Raw genomic sequence first — 17,793 nt, forward strand, 5'->3', positions numbered from 1 at the left:
GGGGGGTCGAGCGACGTGAGGCCGGAAGGGAGTGGATGGCAGCACAAGCCGCATGACGCCTTCGCCGTCCGGCTTTTCGGCCAGTGCTCCAGCATGTGCTCCGAGGGCAGCTTGAACGACGGGTGAATCTTGGAGCCGTTGGACGACTTAAAGACGGGCACCCATAACTGGAGCACGAGATCGCACTCAGTGGCTATCGCCGACGGAGGCACAAGCGTTACTCCTTGCGGCACCGGCGTCAGCATCGCTTTAGACGCCACGGTAGTTTCGAGAGAGAGCACGCGATAACGAACCTGTGGCGGTACATTGACGACTGCCGACGCACCCGAAGTCGACGCGTGATCGAAATCGCCCCCGGCCATGGCCATTCGATTGATGAGAAAGGAGAAGCGCGGATTTGGAGGCACGCATACGTGCGCAACCTTGGCAGGCGGCGATAAGGGCTCGTCCACGTCGCAAACGGTGGCGAGTTCTCGAAAGTTGCTGTCGACCTCTGCAGTATGCTCCCCTTGCAAGGGCTCGCCGCCGCTGCAGCCGACTCTGTCGGCCGCCGAAGTCAAGCACGCCGTTTCGTCGGCATCGAGGCGTGGGTGCAAAGCGCCCTGGAGCCAACCGACGTCGCCTTTGGCGAGCAGCGCGTTGCTCGTGCACCGGAAGAAGGCTGGACTAATCTCGTGCAGCTGCTGCGACATCACCTGAAGACTGTATGCGGTCCTCTCCAAGGTGGATCGGCTCGCTGTGCGACCCATCTCGGGGAAGCGGCGCTCAACGCTGCGCACTGTGCACGCCGGCGGCCGCAGCAGGACCACGACACGCAGGTCGACGCCCGCCTCCTCGCTCAGCCCCGACAGTATCCTAACGTCGGGCTGAAGCGACACGTGCGTGCCAAAGTTCGGGTACGACACCATCCCGACCCCGTTGTGCTCTGTGCCGCAGTTGAGAAAGACCAGAGTCGGCTTTCGGCTCGCGCGGAGCCGCTCCCGGACGGTGCGGAGGCGATGGGCAAAGGCAGAGGCGAGCAGGCTGTGCCGCCCGCCAAAGAAGAGCGAGGTTGGAGAGGTGCCGTTTGCGAACAGTAGGCTTGACAGCGTCGCATCCTCCACGCAGAGCACTTGAGCGCGTTTGCCCTCGGATGTGCCAGAATCGGAGCAGCTTCGGAACCACTGCTGCCAGACGTGGTGCCCAGAACCCTCCACCCCCATCACAAAGATGAATCGGACGTTTGCGTCAGAGATCTTCTTCGTCTTCCCCCTCAAAACCAGGCTCGAGTACCATCCGGCGTCCCCCCGTTCTGCCACGGGGACGTCGCCCACAGCAGCGTCCTGCAGAGCCAGGGCTTTTGCCCACCGCTCCGGGTGCAGAACCTGCGCGGCAGCAAATGAGGCGAGCACCGCGAGCATGGTCGCACGCATCGCACTGGCTGGGCGCATCGTCATCGCGCGTTCTTCCAGCCTGGGGGGGCCCGCAGGACATGTCGGAGTTTGGAGGAAAGACAAATCCGCGGCCGTAATCAACAACAAAGCTCCCTCGCACGACACTGCGCTTAGAAGATCGGCCCGCGAGGAATGCTAGTCTGAGCCCGATCCGTCGCAGTGCTCTTGCGTTCGGCGGTTAGTGGTGCACAAACCCCGAGAAACCCTTCGCAGTCGCTCCTCATCGCAAACCCTGTCACTGAGAGAGAGTAGCTTGACTTTTGTTTTTTTGAGCGCCTTCGTTGTTAATAATACAAGCCAATGGTCCCTGGTCGCAGTCATTCACACACACACGCCGCACCGCACCGTGCGCCCGCCCAGGGCGGGAAAGAGTTTGTTTTTTTGCCCAGTCAGCAGTCTTCCTCCTTGGAATGCATACATGTTGGCGACCGAGGAGACAGGGATTTTAACAAGAAAGAAACAAACGGGGTGCGGGAGGACGGCACGCCGCCACCACACAAGGGAGAGGAGTGTGGTGCCATCCGGCGTTACATGTATTCCACAGGTGTTCGCGCGTTTTTGTCCGGCGCCCGACTTGTTGCGCACACATCGATAGGAATCCTATGTTGCGCACCGCCCAGCAACTTTCGCCGACGGCTCATCGCTTGCCCTCCAGTCCGCTGCCGACGGCTCATCGCTCGCCCACCAGTCCACTGCCGACGCTTTATCGCTCGCCTGCCAGCCCACTGCTCCACTCGCACTACCACTATAATCGCTCGCGGCTGCCGCGCTCTCGTGCCGACCCGTGCCTCTCCAAGGTGGAGCCGTCGGCCACGTTTCTGCTGGTCGCGACGGCGTACGAGCAGACGCACAAGGCGCAGGGCGTACTAGCTGACGCCGGCTTCTACGCCGAGGCAGCGGGAAGGGTGCTGGTGGAGCCAGCGGTGCAGGACAGCCGCATCTACGACCCGTGGGCGGCTGGGTGGCGCGGGCTATCGCTCTCTGACTACTGGACGCTCACCACACTGTGCAGGAGCACGCGACTGATGCGGCTCAAACCGTTCCTGCTCCACGCAACCGCCTCCGCGCTGGCCCACTCGCGCGTCGACCTTCACGTCCTCTCGCGACTCAACCAGCCGCTGATGCTGCGGGGGATGGCGCGCTCACTGGCGGTGGACGCGTCGGCCGAGGAGGCGCGCAGCTACTTTCGCGAGGCGGTGGCCGCGGCGGCCAGGCGGAAGGATGGCAGCGACGCGCCACGGCTGGTCGTCCTTCATGACTTGAAGCGCCATCGTCCGGGCGACTATGCGCGGATCCGAATGGAGACACCGCTGCCTCTGATGCAGCAAGCGCACGCCCTGGTGCCGCAAGACACTTGATGGGACAGGCGGAGGCGGGATTGTTACACCTCTGGCTGTGAACAGGCGCACAGCGCCCGGTCGTTTGCTTGCGTGCAGTGGCGGACGGAGGGGAGCCCGATGCAGTCGACCGCAGCTTTCGGCCGATGCGCGAACGCCCTCGCCGGGGCCTCCCTCTCCCGCATGGTCTCAGCAGCCGGGCCATATCCAGTGACCGAGGCGGTTCTCCTCAGTGACCTGATCGAGGGCAACTCGGACACGCTGCACAGAAGCGCGGCGCACGCGGCGGCGAAGGCGGTGCTCTTCAGCCGGCTGCGCCTCTCGCCGCTGCAGCGCGCGTTCCGCGCCGTGAACGATTCGGGCGTGCGGGCGATGCTCGAGCTGCACGTGTGCGCGCGTGCCGCCATCGTCGTCACTTGTGCCCACCCGCAGCTCATGGCGGCGTTCGGCGTCGAGGGACCCGCTGCAGGGCAGCGGTCGAACTGCTTGGGCTGTGTCAAGGCAAACAGTGGCTTCACGCGACACCTCGTAGAGACGCGCGCGAGGCTGCAGGCCCGCGCGCACCAGAGCCTGCGGACATACTCGTGGTAATTATTTTTGCCCGGCGGCATGGTGGAGATGGGCGAGAGAGATTCGCTCTCCCGTCTCCGTTTTTATATGTGTTTTTTGTGTTCTCAGTTTTGGGGGTCGAGGGTCGTCCCACGTCCGCATCCGGCGGCACTAACGACGCGCACTGAGCTTTTCGTGCGACTACCGACATCTGACGCGTGTTCATGCGGTGCAGTTGGCGACGGTATATCATTTCCCACTGTGCCACGTCGCCCATCCCGCCGGATGGGCGACGTGGCATAGTGGGAAATGATATATTGCAATACCGTCGCCAACTGCATGCGGGGATGGGGATGGGGATGCGCGTGATAGGTGCGGCGTTGCGCGCGTTGAGACCCGCGTCGGCAGCGTGGCGAATCCCGGTGCCAGGGCTGCGTGACCTCGAGCTGCGCTCCACGCTTGTGTCGGCCGGACCGACATGCATGCGATTCCGTCGATCCACACCACCGTGCCGGTCCGCGAACTTCAGGCGCTCTCTCCTCCCGGCTCCTCCTCCTCCTCCTCCGCCCACCGCGTCCACCGCGTCCAATCGTTGCCCTCGCTCCGCGCCATCCCGATGCGCTGCACCGCCCCCTCGGCGCCGCGGCCGACGTAGTACAGCCTCGCGGACCCGTCGTCCATCGGCACGACCTACGGGACGCGCCGTGCACGCGTCACTCGGACATGTCCTGGACGTGGCGTACCCAGCCTCCGTCGGCACGACCCACGGCCGCGCCACCGCGACGCCGTCCCACGCGCCCGGCTCTGCCGACGGAGAGAAGACTGGCCCCGCGCCTACTCGCGGCCGTTGCGGTGAAGAGGGGCTGCTCACACCCGTGCCGCAGCAAGCAGGCGGGCCCCGCGCCAACCCTCTCCCAGCTCAGCCCGTCGGCGGAGCGCGCGAGTCCAATCGTGTGCGACCTGAAGGAGGCCGACAAGGATGACGACACCGTCCCCCGGCGTGGCGGGCGGCGGGGGCGTCGTGAGGCGCGTGCGGAGCGGACAGCAGCAGCGGAGGGAGGCCGGGGCGGTAGTCCGGCGGTGGGCGTGTGTGAGGGACGTGTCTCGGACGTGTCTCGGAAGTGTCGCCCTCACCGCGCGGCGTCGACCGCCTCATAAAACATGAGCAGCTCGGCGCCCTTGCGCACGACGCAGCGCGCGGAGACGCCGCCGGCATCGAAGCTGCCCTCCGGCCCGGCGGTGAGGCAGTAGCCGTCGCGCCTAGCCGAGGGGGAGGAAAGAGCTCCTCCTTCCGCCCGCTGGGTGTGGCACCAGGGGGGGCGGCGGAGGCGGGCGAGCTCGCGCCGCGTCCACTTGACGCAATCGGAGGAGACTGCGCTTCCGATGGCGAAGCGGCCGCTCGCCTGGGGAAGCAGCTCGTGCGTGCGTGCGTGCGTGCGTGTGGGTGTGCGTGTGCGTGTGCGTGTGCGTGTGCGTGCGTGCGTGCGTGCATGCGTGCGTGCGTGCGTGCGTGCGTGCGTGCGTGCGTGCGTGCGTGCGTGTGTGTGTGTGTGTGTGTGTGTGTGTGTGTGTGTGTGTGTGTGTGTGTGTGTGTGTGTGTGTGTGTGTGTGTGTGTGTGTGTCTCGCTTGCTCTCCTCGTCGAGGGCGTGGTAGTACAGCAGCCATGACTCCTCCTGGTCACCGCTGGAAGGCAAGCGGAGTGCCTGTGGCTAGCCGACGAAGGGTCGCCCCGAGATCGTCCGAGATGTCCCGAGATCAGCCGAGGCTCGCCTGCGGCCAGCCGACGAACGACTCCCCCTCGGCGGGCTCGAGCGCGGCGCCTACTCTCGGACAATCTCGGACAATCTCGGGTCATCTCCGGGTCATCTCCGGCCGCAGCACGAGCAGCGCGCCCGACGGATGCTCGCCCTCGACTCTGCCCCAGTGGACTCCGTCGTTGCTCAGCGCGACGCCGATGGACATGCGGCCGCCTGGAGGGGCAGTCGGGCGCAGCAGTCGGCGAGGGTGGCGCGAGTGCTCGTGCGTGGGCGAGGGAGTGAGTGAGCGCTACAGGAAGTGTCTCGGAAAGTGTCGGCTGCCGCGTGTCGGGGCGCCGGCGGGCGCGTTGGCGAGCTCCTCGCCGTCGCCACCAAAGTAGAACCTGCGGCGCGGGAGGGGGAGCGCCGCAGTGCGTGGCGGGTGCGGATGACGAGCCTGGAGGTGTCTCGGAAGTGTCTCGGAGGCGTCCCGCACATCCAGTAAAGCCCGAGCCCATTCTGGATCACGCGGCTGGACATGACGTGCACATCGCCCACGCCGACGTGCGAGGTGTCGAAGCCCCACCACTCATCCTCGTTCGGGACCAGGCACGCGCCGCCCGCCTCGTCGCCCGCCAGCCGCTCCCACACCACGCCATCCGTCGACTGCGCGAGCCCGACGGCGCCCGTCGCCAGTGGGACCACGTCGCTGTCGAAGGAGGCTGAGCGGCCGGAGTACCAGAGCATCCACCGGTCGCCCGCCATCTCATCCGTGAAGCGGCGGACCACGCAGGAGCCGAGGGTCGCGCCATCCCACCAGTCATCGCTCTCGACGCCGCCTCGTGGAACTGGCGCTCCCGCGCCAGGGAGCACCTTCCGGACGCCCGCCGGCTGTGGCGAAAGAAGTAGTCCGGCGCGCTGTGCAGTCGTGAGTCTACTCTGCACGTTGAGCGCGGCGGCGGTGGCGAGGAAGCTCAATGCACATGCTCGCGTGTGCTTTGAGCTCGTCATGTCGGAGGGCGAGAGAAAATGGGTGCATGATGCAGGAAGCGAGAAAAGGTTAACCGAAGTGGCCCCAAGCTGGGAAAGTGGGAATCCGACCCGCGAGGAACCGGCGCTGTTTTGGCTAACTCTTCGCTATTAGTGATCAGGAAATTACTAATTAGAGACAGAGTAAGGAGTAAGAATGTGTGAAAATAACGCACGGGCCCTCAGCGGAGCTGGGAATACATGTAGGAGAGTAGGACCGCCGAGTGATCCGTGGGATAGCTAGAAACCATGTGCCAGAGAGCCAGAGAGAATGCGCTGTTTTGTGTGGATTGAGCGCACGCACTGGCCACAGCACGTCATCTCATGCGAATTGCCTTGCGATGAGGGATCTCTGGGGCAGGAGCGGAGGGGAGGGAGAGGGCGGCTCGCACGCTGCGCACTCCGACGACCGACGTGCCTCTCCCCAGCCTGTGCGCAGCCGTGCCGCATTATACATTCTCAGTACGTAAAATCACAAAAGCAGGAAGCGGGCTATAGGGAGATAGCATACACGTACTTTGTGCACACAGATAAAGTTTTCCGCTTGCCCCTCTCAGAAAGGCAGGCGCCTGGCGCCTTGCGGCCAGACGAGCGACCCCGCGTTCGACTCGCCGATGAGGCAGTCGATCGAGATGTCCGCCGAGAGGCCCGAGTAGGAGACACGTCGGTTGCCGAACGGGTCCAGGAATGATTTGGAGAGCTCCAGCAGGCCGCGGTAAAAGAGAGAGATCACGCCCGTCATTGGGATAGCAAAGATGCCGAGGTGCGGGTACAGCCCGAACGGCGCGATCAGCAGCAGGATGTCCACTAGGCAGTGGGTGAAGTGCACATACGCAAGCGGCATGCGGGCGGCAAGCTCATCGGGGATGCTCATGCAGGCTGCGCGCAGGTCGCAGCACTTGCCGAGCGCAACCTGCTCGAAGCCCGCCCCTCCGGTCAGCACGCCCTTTGCACGCGCCGCCGCAAGCCGCGAGGTGACCCAGCCCAGCACCACGAGGTACCTGTGCGACGGGGCGCGAGGGATGCGGGTGGGGCAAGGTCGCCGCCGCCGGTATCGTGTCTCAGCTGTATCTCGGCTTCACGTCGGCTATATCTCGGCTGTGTCTCGCGCCATCGCGAGGGCGGCAGTGCCACGCCGACGAGGGTGTCGTACTCGCGCCGGTTGAGCAGGCCGCGCTCGAGGAGACGGTCGAGGCCGGGCGCCTGCAGAGGACGTGTCCAGCGCGCGTCAGGGACACGTCTTGGGCAGGCTGCGGTGCAGCGGTCGAGGCGGAGCCGTGCGCGAGACGCGGTCAAAGGAGAGCAGCAGCCTCACCTGGCCACACCAGCGCGGCTGCGCTCAGAGGGCAGGGGTGCTGGCCGAGCAGCCCGAGGGACGGCGGGCGGCCGCGCCGATGCGATCGCCGTCTGGCTGCCCGCCCGCACCGTCTTGCGGTAGCAGATGTCCGCGTAGAACAGCACGTGCAGCAGGCGGAGGTTGCGCGCCGTCGACTCGAGCAGCTCGAGCGCCTCCGCGTCGAGGCCGCCGTCGTCGCTGCGCCGGGCGTGCGACGCGCAGAGCAGGCCGATGTCGTTCAGCCGCCCTTGCAGCGACCGCGTCAGCTTGTACGAGCGCCGCCAGAAGTCATGCGAGTGGCCCACAAAGAATGTGGTGACGAACGTCGTTAGCGTAAGCAAGTAGTTGTAGCCGTCGGAGACGGCGAAAAAGGGCTGACCAAAGGTGTGCTCCTTTGGCAGCCGCCACCAGGGCAGCGACGGGTCCGCCCACCGCGCGACGGAGAGGAGGACGGTCGGCACGAGCATATGATACAGCGCCGTCCGCCAGAGCCGCTCGATAATGGTGCCCTCCCACTGCTGCCACGGCCGCTTCTGATGCGAGTAGTACTGCGGTATAATAGGACCGTAGCCGTGGGTGCGCACCGCTCGGTCGATGACGGAGTCGATCTCGTCATAGTCCGCCTTGGTGGGCGGGTTCAGCTCTTTCGGCATCAGCTCGCCCTGGGATGACGAGCGGTAGGCGAACGGGTCGAGCTTTGGGCTGAGCTTCGGGCTGAACATGCTCTCGGCGGCGGTGGTGGGCGCGGATCCTCCAGCGGCAGCGATGAGCGCGATCGCGAGGAGGCATGAGGCCTTCATGGCGACCGCAGCAACGGCTGTCTGGTATAGCCCCTGCGGACACCGTGACTCAACCGCGCACACACTGGGTTCGGACTTTTTGCGGGGTATGGTATCTCTTAAGTGGCGGCCAGAAGATCCGCCCTGGGATCTTCGGCGCAGGGCGCCGTCACCGGCCCCATGAGCCCCCTACGAGGCCATTCAGTGCTCATGTGGCACGACCTGAGCAGGCCTAGCAATGCCTCGGGCCGAGCGGCGCCCAGAATTGTTGGTGCTGGCCAGCAACGTGGCCGGCGAGTGCCGTCGTTGCATTGGTGGCGACCACCGCTGAAGCGGTCAGCAGGTGGGAAGGCATCGCTCTCTTTGTAAGGATATTGTCCGTATTCATTGTCTGGTCAATACTTCTGCCTGGATGGCACCTGTGTGTCCAACATGGCGACCCTCGGCCTCCCTCGTCAGTCCACCTCGCGCTGATCATTCTCGTCGCTAGCTCAAGCCGAAAAAGTGGTCCACCGACACCAGGAGGAGTACAACCATCATGGCCGCAGCCTCAGACTGACCGGGTTAGGTCATCTTACCGGCTTGGTGGCCCAGAAGCGCGACATTTGCTGCCCGCAGAGCGCTAGCAGCCCACTAGCCGGCACGTCTGTGCGTCGTGCGGGGCTGAACTTCAGGCACTCTGCACGCGGCTTGTCGTCTAGAATAGCTCAACCCCGGCCAGTGAGTGATGGATCTGATCATAATCAATCCCTACTGTGCTGGGGGGCTCTCAGATCAGCCGTTCAGAGCTCTGACATTGGTTCCCGGCAGAAGATCCTCCAGAGGATCTTCTGCCGTCGGCCAAAAAACCGTGTTCAAACGAGACACAATGACCCAACAATGACCCCCACGGCCAGCTGGACATGCAGCCGACCCGGCCTGGCCAGCTGGGCCATCGGGGCGGCCGCCATCGGCCGTAGGACCGCGCTGCGGTGCCGAAAGGGGCTGGAAGATCCGCCCTCTGGGATCTTCGCCACCTAAGAGATAGTGGCACGCAACCCACCTCGAGACCATACCCCCCCCCCGCCTGCTGACAGACCCAGCCTCCCGGAGACCGGGGATGGGCGGTCAGGACCATACCCCCCCACCCTTTGGGCCGTGAGCCTACCATACCATACCCCGCAAAAAGTTGGAACCCTGGCACTAGGTTCCCAAAAGAAATCAAGCGCCCGCCGCAGCTCCCGCCGCTAACGGATCTTACCCCTCCTGTAACCTCTCCTTATTGAATTCCTATTTAACACACAACAACTCTCTCTCGGTATACAAAATGCGCCTGCGGGCGGACCCTTACAGATCACAGATCACAACAACTCTCTCTCACAGGCGACAGGCTCGACACAGCTCACAGGCGCGGACTAGTAACAAACATCAAAATTCCTCTCCGCCCCTAGCCTTCCCTCCCCCACTTGCGCAAGCCAACACCCTCGTCTACGCTCAGAGATCCTCCATGTCATCGAGGTCCGCCTCCGCCTCGAAGCCGGAACCGCCGCTGTACGCGGCGGATGCCACCGGCGACCAGGCGGCGTTGAGCTCCTTCGCCTTCTCCTCAAAGTCGACAGCCACGGCGTCCTGGTGGTCGTCCAGCCAGAGATTCACCTCCTCGAGGGCGGCCTCCACCTCGGCCACCAGCGCCGGGTCGGCCTTGTCGGCGACGCCCTTGTCCGGGTCCGTCAGCGCCGCCTGGATGGAGAAAGCGAGGTGCTCGAGCTTGTTGCGCGCCTCCACCCGCTCCTTGACGGCGCGGTCCGCCTCCTTGTGGCGCTCGGCATCCTCCACCATCTGCTCGATCTCGGCCTGCGAGAGCCGGCCCTTCTCATTGGTCACGGTCACGCTGTTTGTGTTGCCCGACGCCGAATCCGTGGCCGAGACAGAGAGGATGCCATTGGCGTCGATCTCGAAGCTCACCTCGATCTGCGGCACGCCCCGCGGCGCTGGCACGATGCCCGAGAGCTCAAACTTGCCGAGCGCGTGGTTGTCCTTGGTCATCGCGCGCTCGCCCTCGAAGACCTGGATCATCACCGCGGGCTGGTTGTCCTGGTGGGTGGAGAAGACCTGCGACTTCTTGGTCGGGATGGTGGTGCCGCGCGGGATCAGCTGCGTCATCACGCCGCCCACCGTCGAGCACGGCGAAGCGGATGCGCGGGCAGCGCAAAAGTGTCGGATGGGAGGGCGGCGGCGGTGAGGGCGGCAGTGTGGGCGGCGGCAATGAGCGGCGGGAGTGCGGCGGCGGCAAGTTGGTGCGTGGCCGCGGCGCGAGCGAGGGTAGCGAGGGTAGCGAGGCGAGCGAGGGTAGCCGCCGTCAATCAACAGCGCATGCCGCCGCGTCGAGCACGATGATGCGGCTGCCGGCGCCGCAGAGCGGGCTGAGGATGCACCCCTGAACCGCCGCGCCGTGCGCGACCGCCTCGTCGGGATCGACGCCCGTGTTGGGCTCCTTGCCGTTGAAAAAGTCCTTCAGCATGGAGCGCACCTTGGGGATGCGGGTCGACCCGCCGACGAGGACAATCTCGTCGATCTCGCTCTTCGAGAGGGAGGTGTCCGCGAGGACCTGCTTGACTGGCTCGAGGGTCTTCTTGAAGAGGTCCGAGTTCAACTCCTCGAAGCGCGCTCGCGTCAGCGTCTCGGAGAAGTCGATGCTGCCTGCGAAAGACTCGATCTCGAGCCGGACCTCGTGCTTGGACGAGAGCTCGCGCTTGGCGCGCTCCACCTCGCGGCGCAGCTTCTGGACCGCCGCCTTGTCGCCGGACGCGTCCACGCCGTGCCGCTTCTGGAACAGGCCGAGCATGTGCTTCATCACGCGGTTGTCAAAGTCCTCACCGCCGAGGTGTGTGTCGCCGGCCGTCGCGAGCACCTCGAACACACCAGAGTCGATGCCGAGGAGCGAGACGTCGAACGTGCCGCCGCCGAGGTCGAAGACGAGGATGGTCTTCTCGCCGGCGTCCTTGTCGAGGCCGTACGCGAGCGCCGCCGCTGTCGGCTCGTTCAGGATCCTCACGACGTCAAGACCAGCAATGGTGCCGGCATCCTTGGTCGCCTGCCGCTGGCCCTCGTTGAAGTAGGCTGGAACAGTGACGACCGCCTTGGTCACTGGGTGTCCGAGGTACGCCTCTGCCGTCTCCTTCATCTTGCCAAGGATCATCGCGCTCACCTCCTCTGGTGCGAAGGACTTGGTGGTCTCACCCTGCGAGACGAGCACACTGGGCTTGCCGCCGGCCGCCGCCTTGACCACCTCGAACGGCCAGAGCTTGCGATCCGCTGTCACTGTAGCGTCAGAGAAGAGTCGTCCGATCAGCCGCTTGACGTCGTACAGGGTGTTGGTCGGGTTGAGCGACGCCTGGTTCTTCGCTGCGTCGCCGACTAGTCGCTCTTGGTCGGTGAAGGCGACGTAGGAGGGTGTGACTCGATTGCCCATGTCGTTGGCGATGATTTCAAACTTTCCGTTCTTGTAGACAGACACCGCAGAGTACGTCGTGCCGAGGTCGATGCCGATGATGTCCTCGCCGTCGGCGGGAGGCGGCGCTTGGCCGCTGGCGCAGACGACGCACCAGGCGAGCACGAGCGTGGTGATGAGCGAGCCGACGGTCCACGAGGTGAAGAAGGACGATGAGGCGGAGGGCGATCGCGGTGAGCGCGAGCGACGCGAGCGGACTAGCATTGCGTGAGAAACAGTTTTGGCGTGCGTCCCCCCCCTTGGTTTGGATGCGTCGGCCGGCTCGAGATGGGTAAAAAGGAACAGGTCCCACAGAGCCAGACTGAGGGGGATTGTTTTTCTCTTTTGACGGCTCTTATTTGGCCGCTTAATTTGCATGAGAGGGAGGAATGACAGATGAGAGCTCTTTGTGCATCAAGACTCTCTTTGGCGCGGCGACCCCGATCGCCTTCATGGCTCGCTCCCGTCGGCCGGCTGCCGCGGCGGGCGGCGGGCGACGAAGAAGATACAGTTGTACTGCATCTGGTAGAGCGACTGTGGGTTGCATGTGTAGCTGCATCTGCACCACTCCTCGCGCTCAAACACAAAGCCGCACCTGCAAAGGGGGGGGGGGGGGCAGAGAGGCGTGGCGAGGGGCGAGGGGCGTGAGCTGGGCCAGGCTGAGGGTGGGTGGGTGTCACGCACGCGACGATGAGCGAGCGCAGCTCTTGCCACGTCAGCTCGATGGACACCTCGCCGGGCATGTCGTGGAAGTGCCACAGCAGCGGGCCCATGTTGATCCAGACGCCGCCGTCTGCAATCATCCTCCAGGCGGCCCGCACGTACTCGGAGGGGTCGTGCGCGGTGTCGACGAAGAAGAGGGTCACCAGCGCCTCCCACGCCGCCTCCGAGTCGCGGTACACCTGCCACCGCGGCCGAGACTGACGCTTCCGGCGGGACTTGGCGCAGCAGCAGTGCAGCAGCGCTCCGGCAGACAAGGCGGGCGAGGCGGTGTCTAGCGGTTGTCTGGCGGGTGTCTAGCTGGTGTCCTGAGAGGTGGCTGTGAGGCGCGTCTGTGGTGCGTGTGCGGTGCGTGTGGTCGGCGTCTGCTAGGCGCCTCGAGGAAGTCTCCGGCGCACATCGACAGGTTGCTCTCCTCGGGCAGGTCGGAGGGAGGCACCTCGGGCGCGACGGCGGGCCGGAGCTGGTCCGCCGCGGAGACGGCGTTGCACGTCTGTAGCGCCCACGGGTGCAGCGTCACCGTCTCCTGCGCCGCGCCGAGCCTACGTGCCACACGCCGCGCGGATGGCGCCGCCGGGAGGGAGCAGCTCCCGCTCTCGCTGCGCGCGCGGCGCCGGTTCATGAGGAAGTCGGCGGCGATGAGCATAAAGTAGGAGAACTCGCAGCCCTGCGCCACGTAGCCCGCCATCGCAACCTCCCACACCAACCTCCCGAGGCCCGCGCCTGCAGACGTGTCGCGGACGTGTCGCGGACGTGTCGCATACGTGCCGCTCGCGACGGGGAGTCTCTCGACGCCCGCGCCTGGCAGGAGGACCCGCACGCCCTCCGGCTGCGGGAACTCCTTGCGCAGCGCGTCGAGCACCGGCCCTACAGGCGCAAACCAAGCCGCGGTGCGACACCTCGCCGCGAGGCGCAGCCGCAGCGCTGGCGGCGGCAGGCCGTGGGCCGACTCTCGCTCGGCGCGGCCCTCGGCGCCCCACTCGCGCACAAACTGCTTGAGCGTCGATTGCACCTTCTCGAGGTCCGACTCGGGCACGTAGTCCGTGCGCGAGGTTGGCACGAACCGCGTCGACCCGTCGGGCTGAGGCATCGCCACCTGCACCCTCGGGTCGTCGCCCGCGGGAACGGACGCACGGTGCGGCGCGACGAGCTGCGCGATGACGCGCGCATTCTGCTCGACAGCGGCGCGCATCCCGGCAACCTTATTGTCGACTCGCATCACGGCGCGGTCCGCGTCCGAGAGCTTGCCGTAGTGCCGCTCCAGCCGGTCGGCCTTGGCGAGGCCCCATGCACGATACTCGTCATAGGCGCGTATAATCGAGGCAAAGTGCTGATTTTCTGCCATACTCTCGCTCTCCTGGTGATCTGGATCTTCTTCCAGATCGCGCTGTTCGGACAGCCTCTCACGCTCGCGAGTGTCCATGCTGTTGAAAGGGTGTAGAGCGGCACAGCCGAGCGCTATTTCGATACTTCGCAAAAGAATTTTCCCAAACCCGCTCCCTACAGGACGAGGCAGAAGGGAAGGACGCGACAGAGGAGGAAATGACAAGGGAGAGAACGACGAGAATGGGACGACCGCGAGGTGGCATGAAGGTTGCAGCGAGAAGCGGAGAGAGACTGCGAAGAGAGATAGGAAGAGGCAGACTCCCTAGGGTGGGCGACGGCCAGCGCACCACACACCTCTCCTTAAAATCCCTGTGTGGTGGCGGCGTGCCGTCCTCCCATCCCTCCCTTGGGTTGTCTGTTTTCTTTCTTTCTTTTCTTTCTTTTAGGTGTCTGTTTTCTTTCTTTCTCTTACTGGCACTAACGCAGGCAGCCGTGGGCTTTTTTCGATAAATAAGAATTCTTGAAAAACAAGCCTCTCTCTCACAGCACACTGGCACGACAACCAGCGTCCACCCATACCGCGTTGGTGTCCAGTCCGAGCCTGGCTGTTCTTCACCTTCCTACATACATACATACGACAAGGGCGCGGACTGGCGCATAAGATTTTTTCCGGGTCGGGACTGGCGCGCACTGGCACCATCCCTCCCTTGGTTGTCTGTTTTCTTTCTTTCTTTTACTGGCACTAAAATTCGAACACAGATACACCGCAAAAGAATTTTCCGCCGTGCCTGAGTTAGTGTCAGTCCTCCCATCCCTCCCCGGAAGCTGCCTGTTTTCTTTCTTTCTGAAAGTGCGACAAAAAACAAGTGCGCGCCAGTCCCGTGCCCAGTGTCGGCGTCCAAAAGAAAATACCGCGCCTAACACAACAAAGAACAAACCCCGCGCGCTGAGAAGAAAGGGATCCACACGCGACACCCAACCCCGCGCTCGCACAACGGACAAATCCGACTGTGGCCGGCGCGGCGCGGCACTGGGAGACATCTGGGAGACAGACGGAGATTTTTAGCAATACACACACATCTCTAACACCACGTTTCATGCTTTGTCGCACTGGCGAGCTAAAGAAAAATTCTTGTCACGTCGGCCCTGGCGCACGGCGACGCATGTACCACAGGCCCAGCAGCAGACAGCAGGCGAGCGGGATGCCAACGCCGAGGCTCAGCCCCAAGATGAGCGGTAAATCATTGTTGTCGTCATCGTCGTCGTCGTCGGCCGGCTCGAGATCGCCCGGCCCAACGCCATCCGCAGGGCCGGGGACGGAGTCGGCGACGTTGAGCGCAGACACCCGGACTACCCGCACGCCAAAGGCGGCCGTTGCGGCATCCACGCTCCTCGTGTGCGGCTCGAGCCTCCGCGCGACGCTCGCCGCCTCCGCACCGCTCCCGGCCAGCACTGTGGCGACGATGCGCCTCGGACCGCCCGATCCGCTCTCCGAAAGCCGCCGAACCCTGCGGGGTGAGGGCGGGTCGACGGCGACGCGGACCCGCGCCTCCTCCACGCCGGCGGCGGTGGCAAATTGCCGAGTGAAGCGGCGCTGCAGGCTGGTGGACCAGGACGCGACGACGAGGTTAAGCGTCACCGCATGCGTGGAGGGTGGGGGCGACAGAGGCGGCCGTGGTGGAGGGGGGGACAGCGGGTGTAGTGAAGGCGATGGAAGCGGCGAAGGTGGAGGTGGTGTTGGTGGCGGTGGGGAGGGTGACGTTGAGGTTGGCGGAGGGTAAGGCGACGAAGAGGGCGGAGGCGGAGAATGCGTGGCGGAGGGAGGGGGTGGCGACAGCGACGGCAGAGGAACCAAGGGCGGGGGAGGCGACAGCGGCGACAGCGAGGGTATGGGGGAAGGTAGCCGCGGCGGCGGCGGCGGTGGATGAGCGGAGAGCGCCACCGCGCCGACTGTGATGCCACATTGACTCTGCACAAGCTCAATGTTCGTCCTAAGATCCAGCCACGTCAAGTTGCCGTACACCACTATGTCCGAGAGCAGAGGATGCCCAGCGCAGCTCGGGAAGCCAACTTCGACTGCCGCCGAGAGGTCCGCGTCCGTGATGGACGCCAGGTAATCGCCGCACATAGCGGTCCCACAAGTGGCGGCTGTTCGCTCGGGCTGGCCGGCGGCGCAAGGGTTGTCGCAGTCCTCCGCATCGTCGTCGTCGCAGTCCTCGCAGTCAGGCGGACACCTGGCGTCCAGTCCAATCAGCATGGAGTAGGCGCCCTCGCAGCTGCCGTAGTCGACTTCTGTCGAGAGGGCGAGGCGGTCGGACAACTCGCACTGCAGGGCGACTGTCTGGAGGTGCGTCCTGAGGTACCACGCGCCCATGCCGCCGTAAGCAGTAGCGCCATTCAGGATGGAATGGGTGGCGCAGCTCGGGAAGCCAACTTCGACTGCCGCCGAGAGGTCCGCGTCCGTGATGGACGCCAGGTAATCGCCGCACGCAGCGGTCCCACAAGTGGCGGCTGTTCGCTCGGGCTGGCCTGCGGCGCAAGGGTTGTCGCAGTCCTCCGCATCGTCGTCGTCGCAGTCCTCGCAGTCAGGCGGACACCTGGCGTCCAGTCCAATCAGCATGGAGTAGGCGCCCTCGCAGCTGCCGTAGTCGACTTCTGTCGAGAGGGCGAGGCGGTCGGACAACTCGCACTGCAGGGCGACTGTCTGGAGGTGCGTCCTGAGGTACCACGCGCCCATGCCGCCGTAAGCAGTAGCGCCATTCAGGATGGAATGGGTGGCGCAGCTCGGGAAGCCAACTTCGACTGCCGCCGAGAGGTCCGCGTCCGTGATGGACGCCAGGTAATCGCCGCACGCAGCGGTCCCACAAGTGGCGGCTGTTCGCTCGGGCTGGCCTGCGGCGCAAGGGTTGTCGCAGTCCTCCGCATCGTCGTCGTCGCAGTCCTCGCAGTCAGGCGGACACCTGGCGTCCAGTCCAATCAGCATGGAGTAGGCGCCCTCGCAGCTGCCGTAGTCGACTTCTGTCGAGAGGGCGAGGCGGTCGGACAACTCGCACTGCAGGGCGACTGTCTGGAGGTGCGTCCTGAGGTACCACGCGCCCATGCCGCCGTAAGCAGTAGCGCCATTCAGGATGGAATGGGTGGCGCAGCTCGGGAAGCCAACTTCGACTGCCGCCGAGAGGTCCGCGTCCGTGATGGACGCCAGGTAATCGCCGCACGCAGCGGTCCCACAAGTGGCGGCTGTTCGCTCGGGCTGGCCTGCGGCGCAAGGGTTGTCGCAGTCCTCCGCATCGTCGTCGTCGCAGTCCTCGCAGTCAGGCGGACACCTGGCGTCCAGTCCAATCAGCATGGAGTAGGCGCCCTCGCAGCTGCCGTAGTCGACTTCTGTCGAGAGGGCGAGGCGGTCGGACAACTCGCACTGCAGGGCGACTGTCTGGAGGTGCGTCCTGAGGTACCACGCGCCCATGCCGCCGTAAGCAGTAGCGCCATTCAGGATGGAATGGGTGGCGCAGCTCGGGAAGCCAACTTCGACTGCCGCCGAGAGGTCCGCGTCCGTGATGGACGCCAGGTAATCGCCGCACGCAGCGGTCCCACAAGTGACGGCTGTTCGCTCGGGATGGCCTGCGGCGCAAGGGTTGTCGCAGTCCTCCGCATCGTCGTCGTCGCAGTCCTCGCAGTCAGGCGGACACCTGGCGTCCAGTCCAGTCAGCATGGAGTAGGCGCCCTCGCAGCTGCTGTAGTCGACATCGCCGCCAGTGATGCACTGGGAGCACCCGCTGCTCGCGAGCGTCTGGTTGTTGACCTCGGCGCCTTCAGGATTGTCGCCGCCACAGTAGTCAGACCAAACGCTCTCGCAAGTCGCGCCTGCGGCAAAGAATAGGTCACAGCCAGCGTCTGCTTCGTTCTCCCAGTCAATTTGGGCCGTGCACACGTCCGACATGCCGCCGCCGAACAAGTTAAACAGGCTGGTGATTGCAGCTCCAGTATCAGCACTAGTTTCGCCGCCAAGGCTGTCGCCGCCAAACAGGTCGGTGAGAGCAGTGAGAGCAGGGCCGAGGGCAGCTCCAATGTCAGGCGCGGA

The 17,793-nt window shown here is 64.8% G+C and overlaps 3 protein-coding genes across 3 annotated transcripts; all 3 read right to left on the minus strand.

The window, feature by feature from the left end:
• Window positions 1-3,844: 3,844 nt before the first annotated feature.
• Window positions 3,845-8,221, minus strand: EMIHUDRAFT_103709 (hypothetical protein; the record flags this gene model as incomplete). Its single annotated transcript, XM_005766237.1, has 11 exons — window positions 3,845-4,009; window positions 4,098-4,153; window positions 4,191-4,279; window positions 4,454-4,579; window positions 4,631-4,722; window positions 5,202-5,290; window positions 5,450-5,460; window positions 5,553-5,990; window positions 6,682-7,086; window positions 7,324-7,400; window positions 7,511-8,221. 11 exons carry the CDS (start codon window positions 8,219-8,221, stop codon window positions 3,845-3,847), a joined length of 2,259 nt encoding a protein of 752 aa, XP_005766294.1.
• A 1,452-nt stretch (window positions 8,222-9,673) lies between these two features.
• EMIHUDRAFT_66708 (heat shock protein Hsp70, ER) lies at window positions 9,674-11,894 on the minus strand (the record flags this gene model as incomplete). The annotated part of the gene is made up of 2 exons (XM_005766238.1): window positions 9,674-10,333; window positions 10,548-11,894. The coding sequence occupies 2 exons, from the start codon at window positions 11,892-11,894 to the stop codon at window positions 9,674-9,676; spliced, it is 2,007 nt and encodes a 668-aa protein (XP_005766295.1).
• A 117-nt stretch (window positions 11,895-12,011) lies between these two features.
• Window positions 12,012-13,842, minus strand: EMIHUDRAFT_356882 (hypothetical protein). The gene is made up of 6 exons (XM_005766239.1): window positions 13,329-13,842; window positions 13,191-13,256; window positions 13,004-13,112; window positions 12,766-12,931; window positions 12,354-12,571; window positions 12,012-12,264 (listed from the first exon to the last, which is right to left on the minus strand). The coding sequence occupies exons 1-6, from the start codon at window positions 13,732-13,734 to the stop codon at window positions 12,120-12,122; spliced, it is 1,110 nt and encodes a 369-aa protein (XP_005766296.1). The 5' UTR covers window positions 13,735-13,842; the 3' UTR covers window positions 12,012-12,119.
• Window positions 13,843-17,793: the final 3,951 nt, after the last annotated feature.

This window comes from Emiliania huxleyi (genome assembly GCF_000372725.1).
Source record: "Emiliania huxleyi CCMP1516 unplaced genomic scaffold EMIHUscaffold_52, whole genome shotgun sequence".
Classification (NCBI taxonomy): Eukaryota; Haptophyta; order Isochrysidales; family Noelaerhabdaceae; genus Emiliania; species Emiliania huxleyi.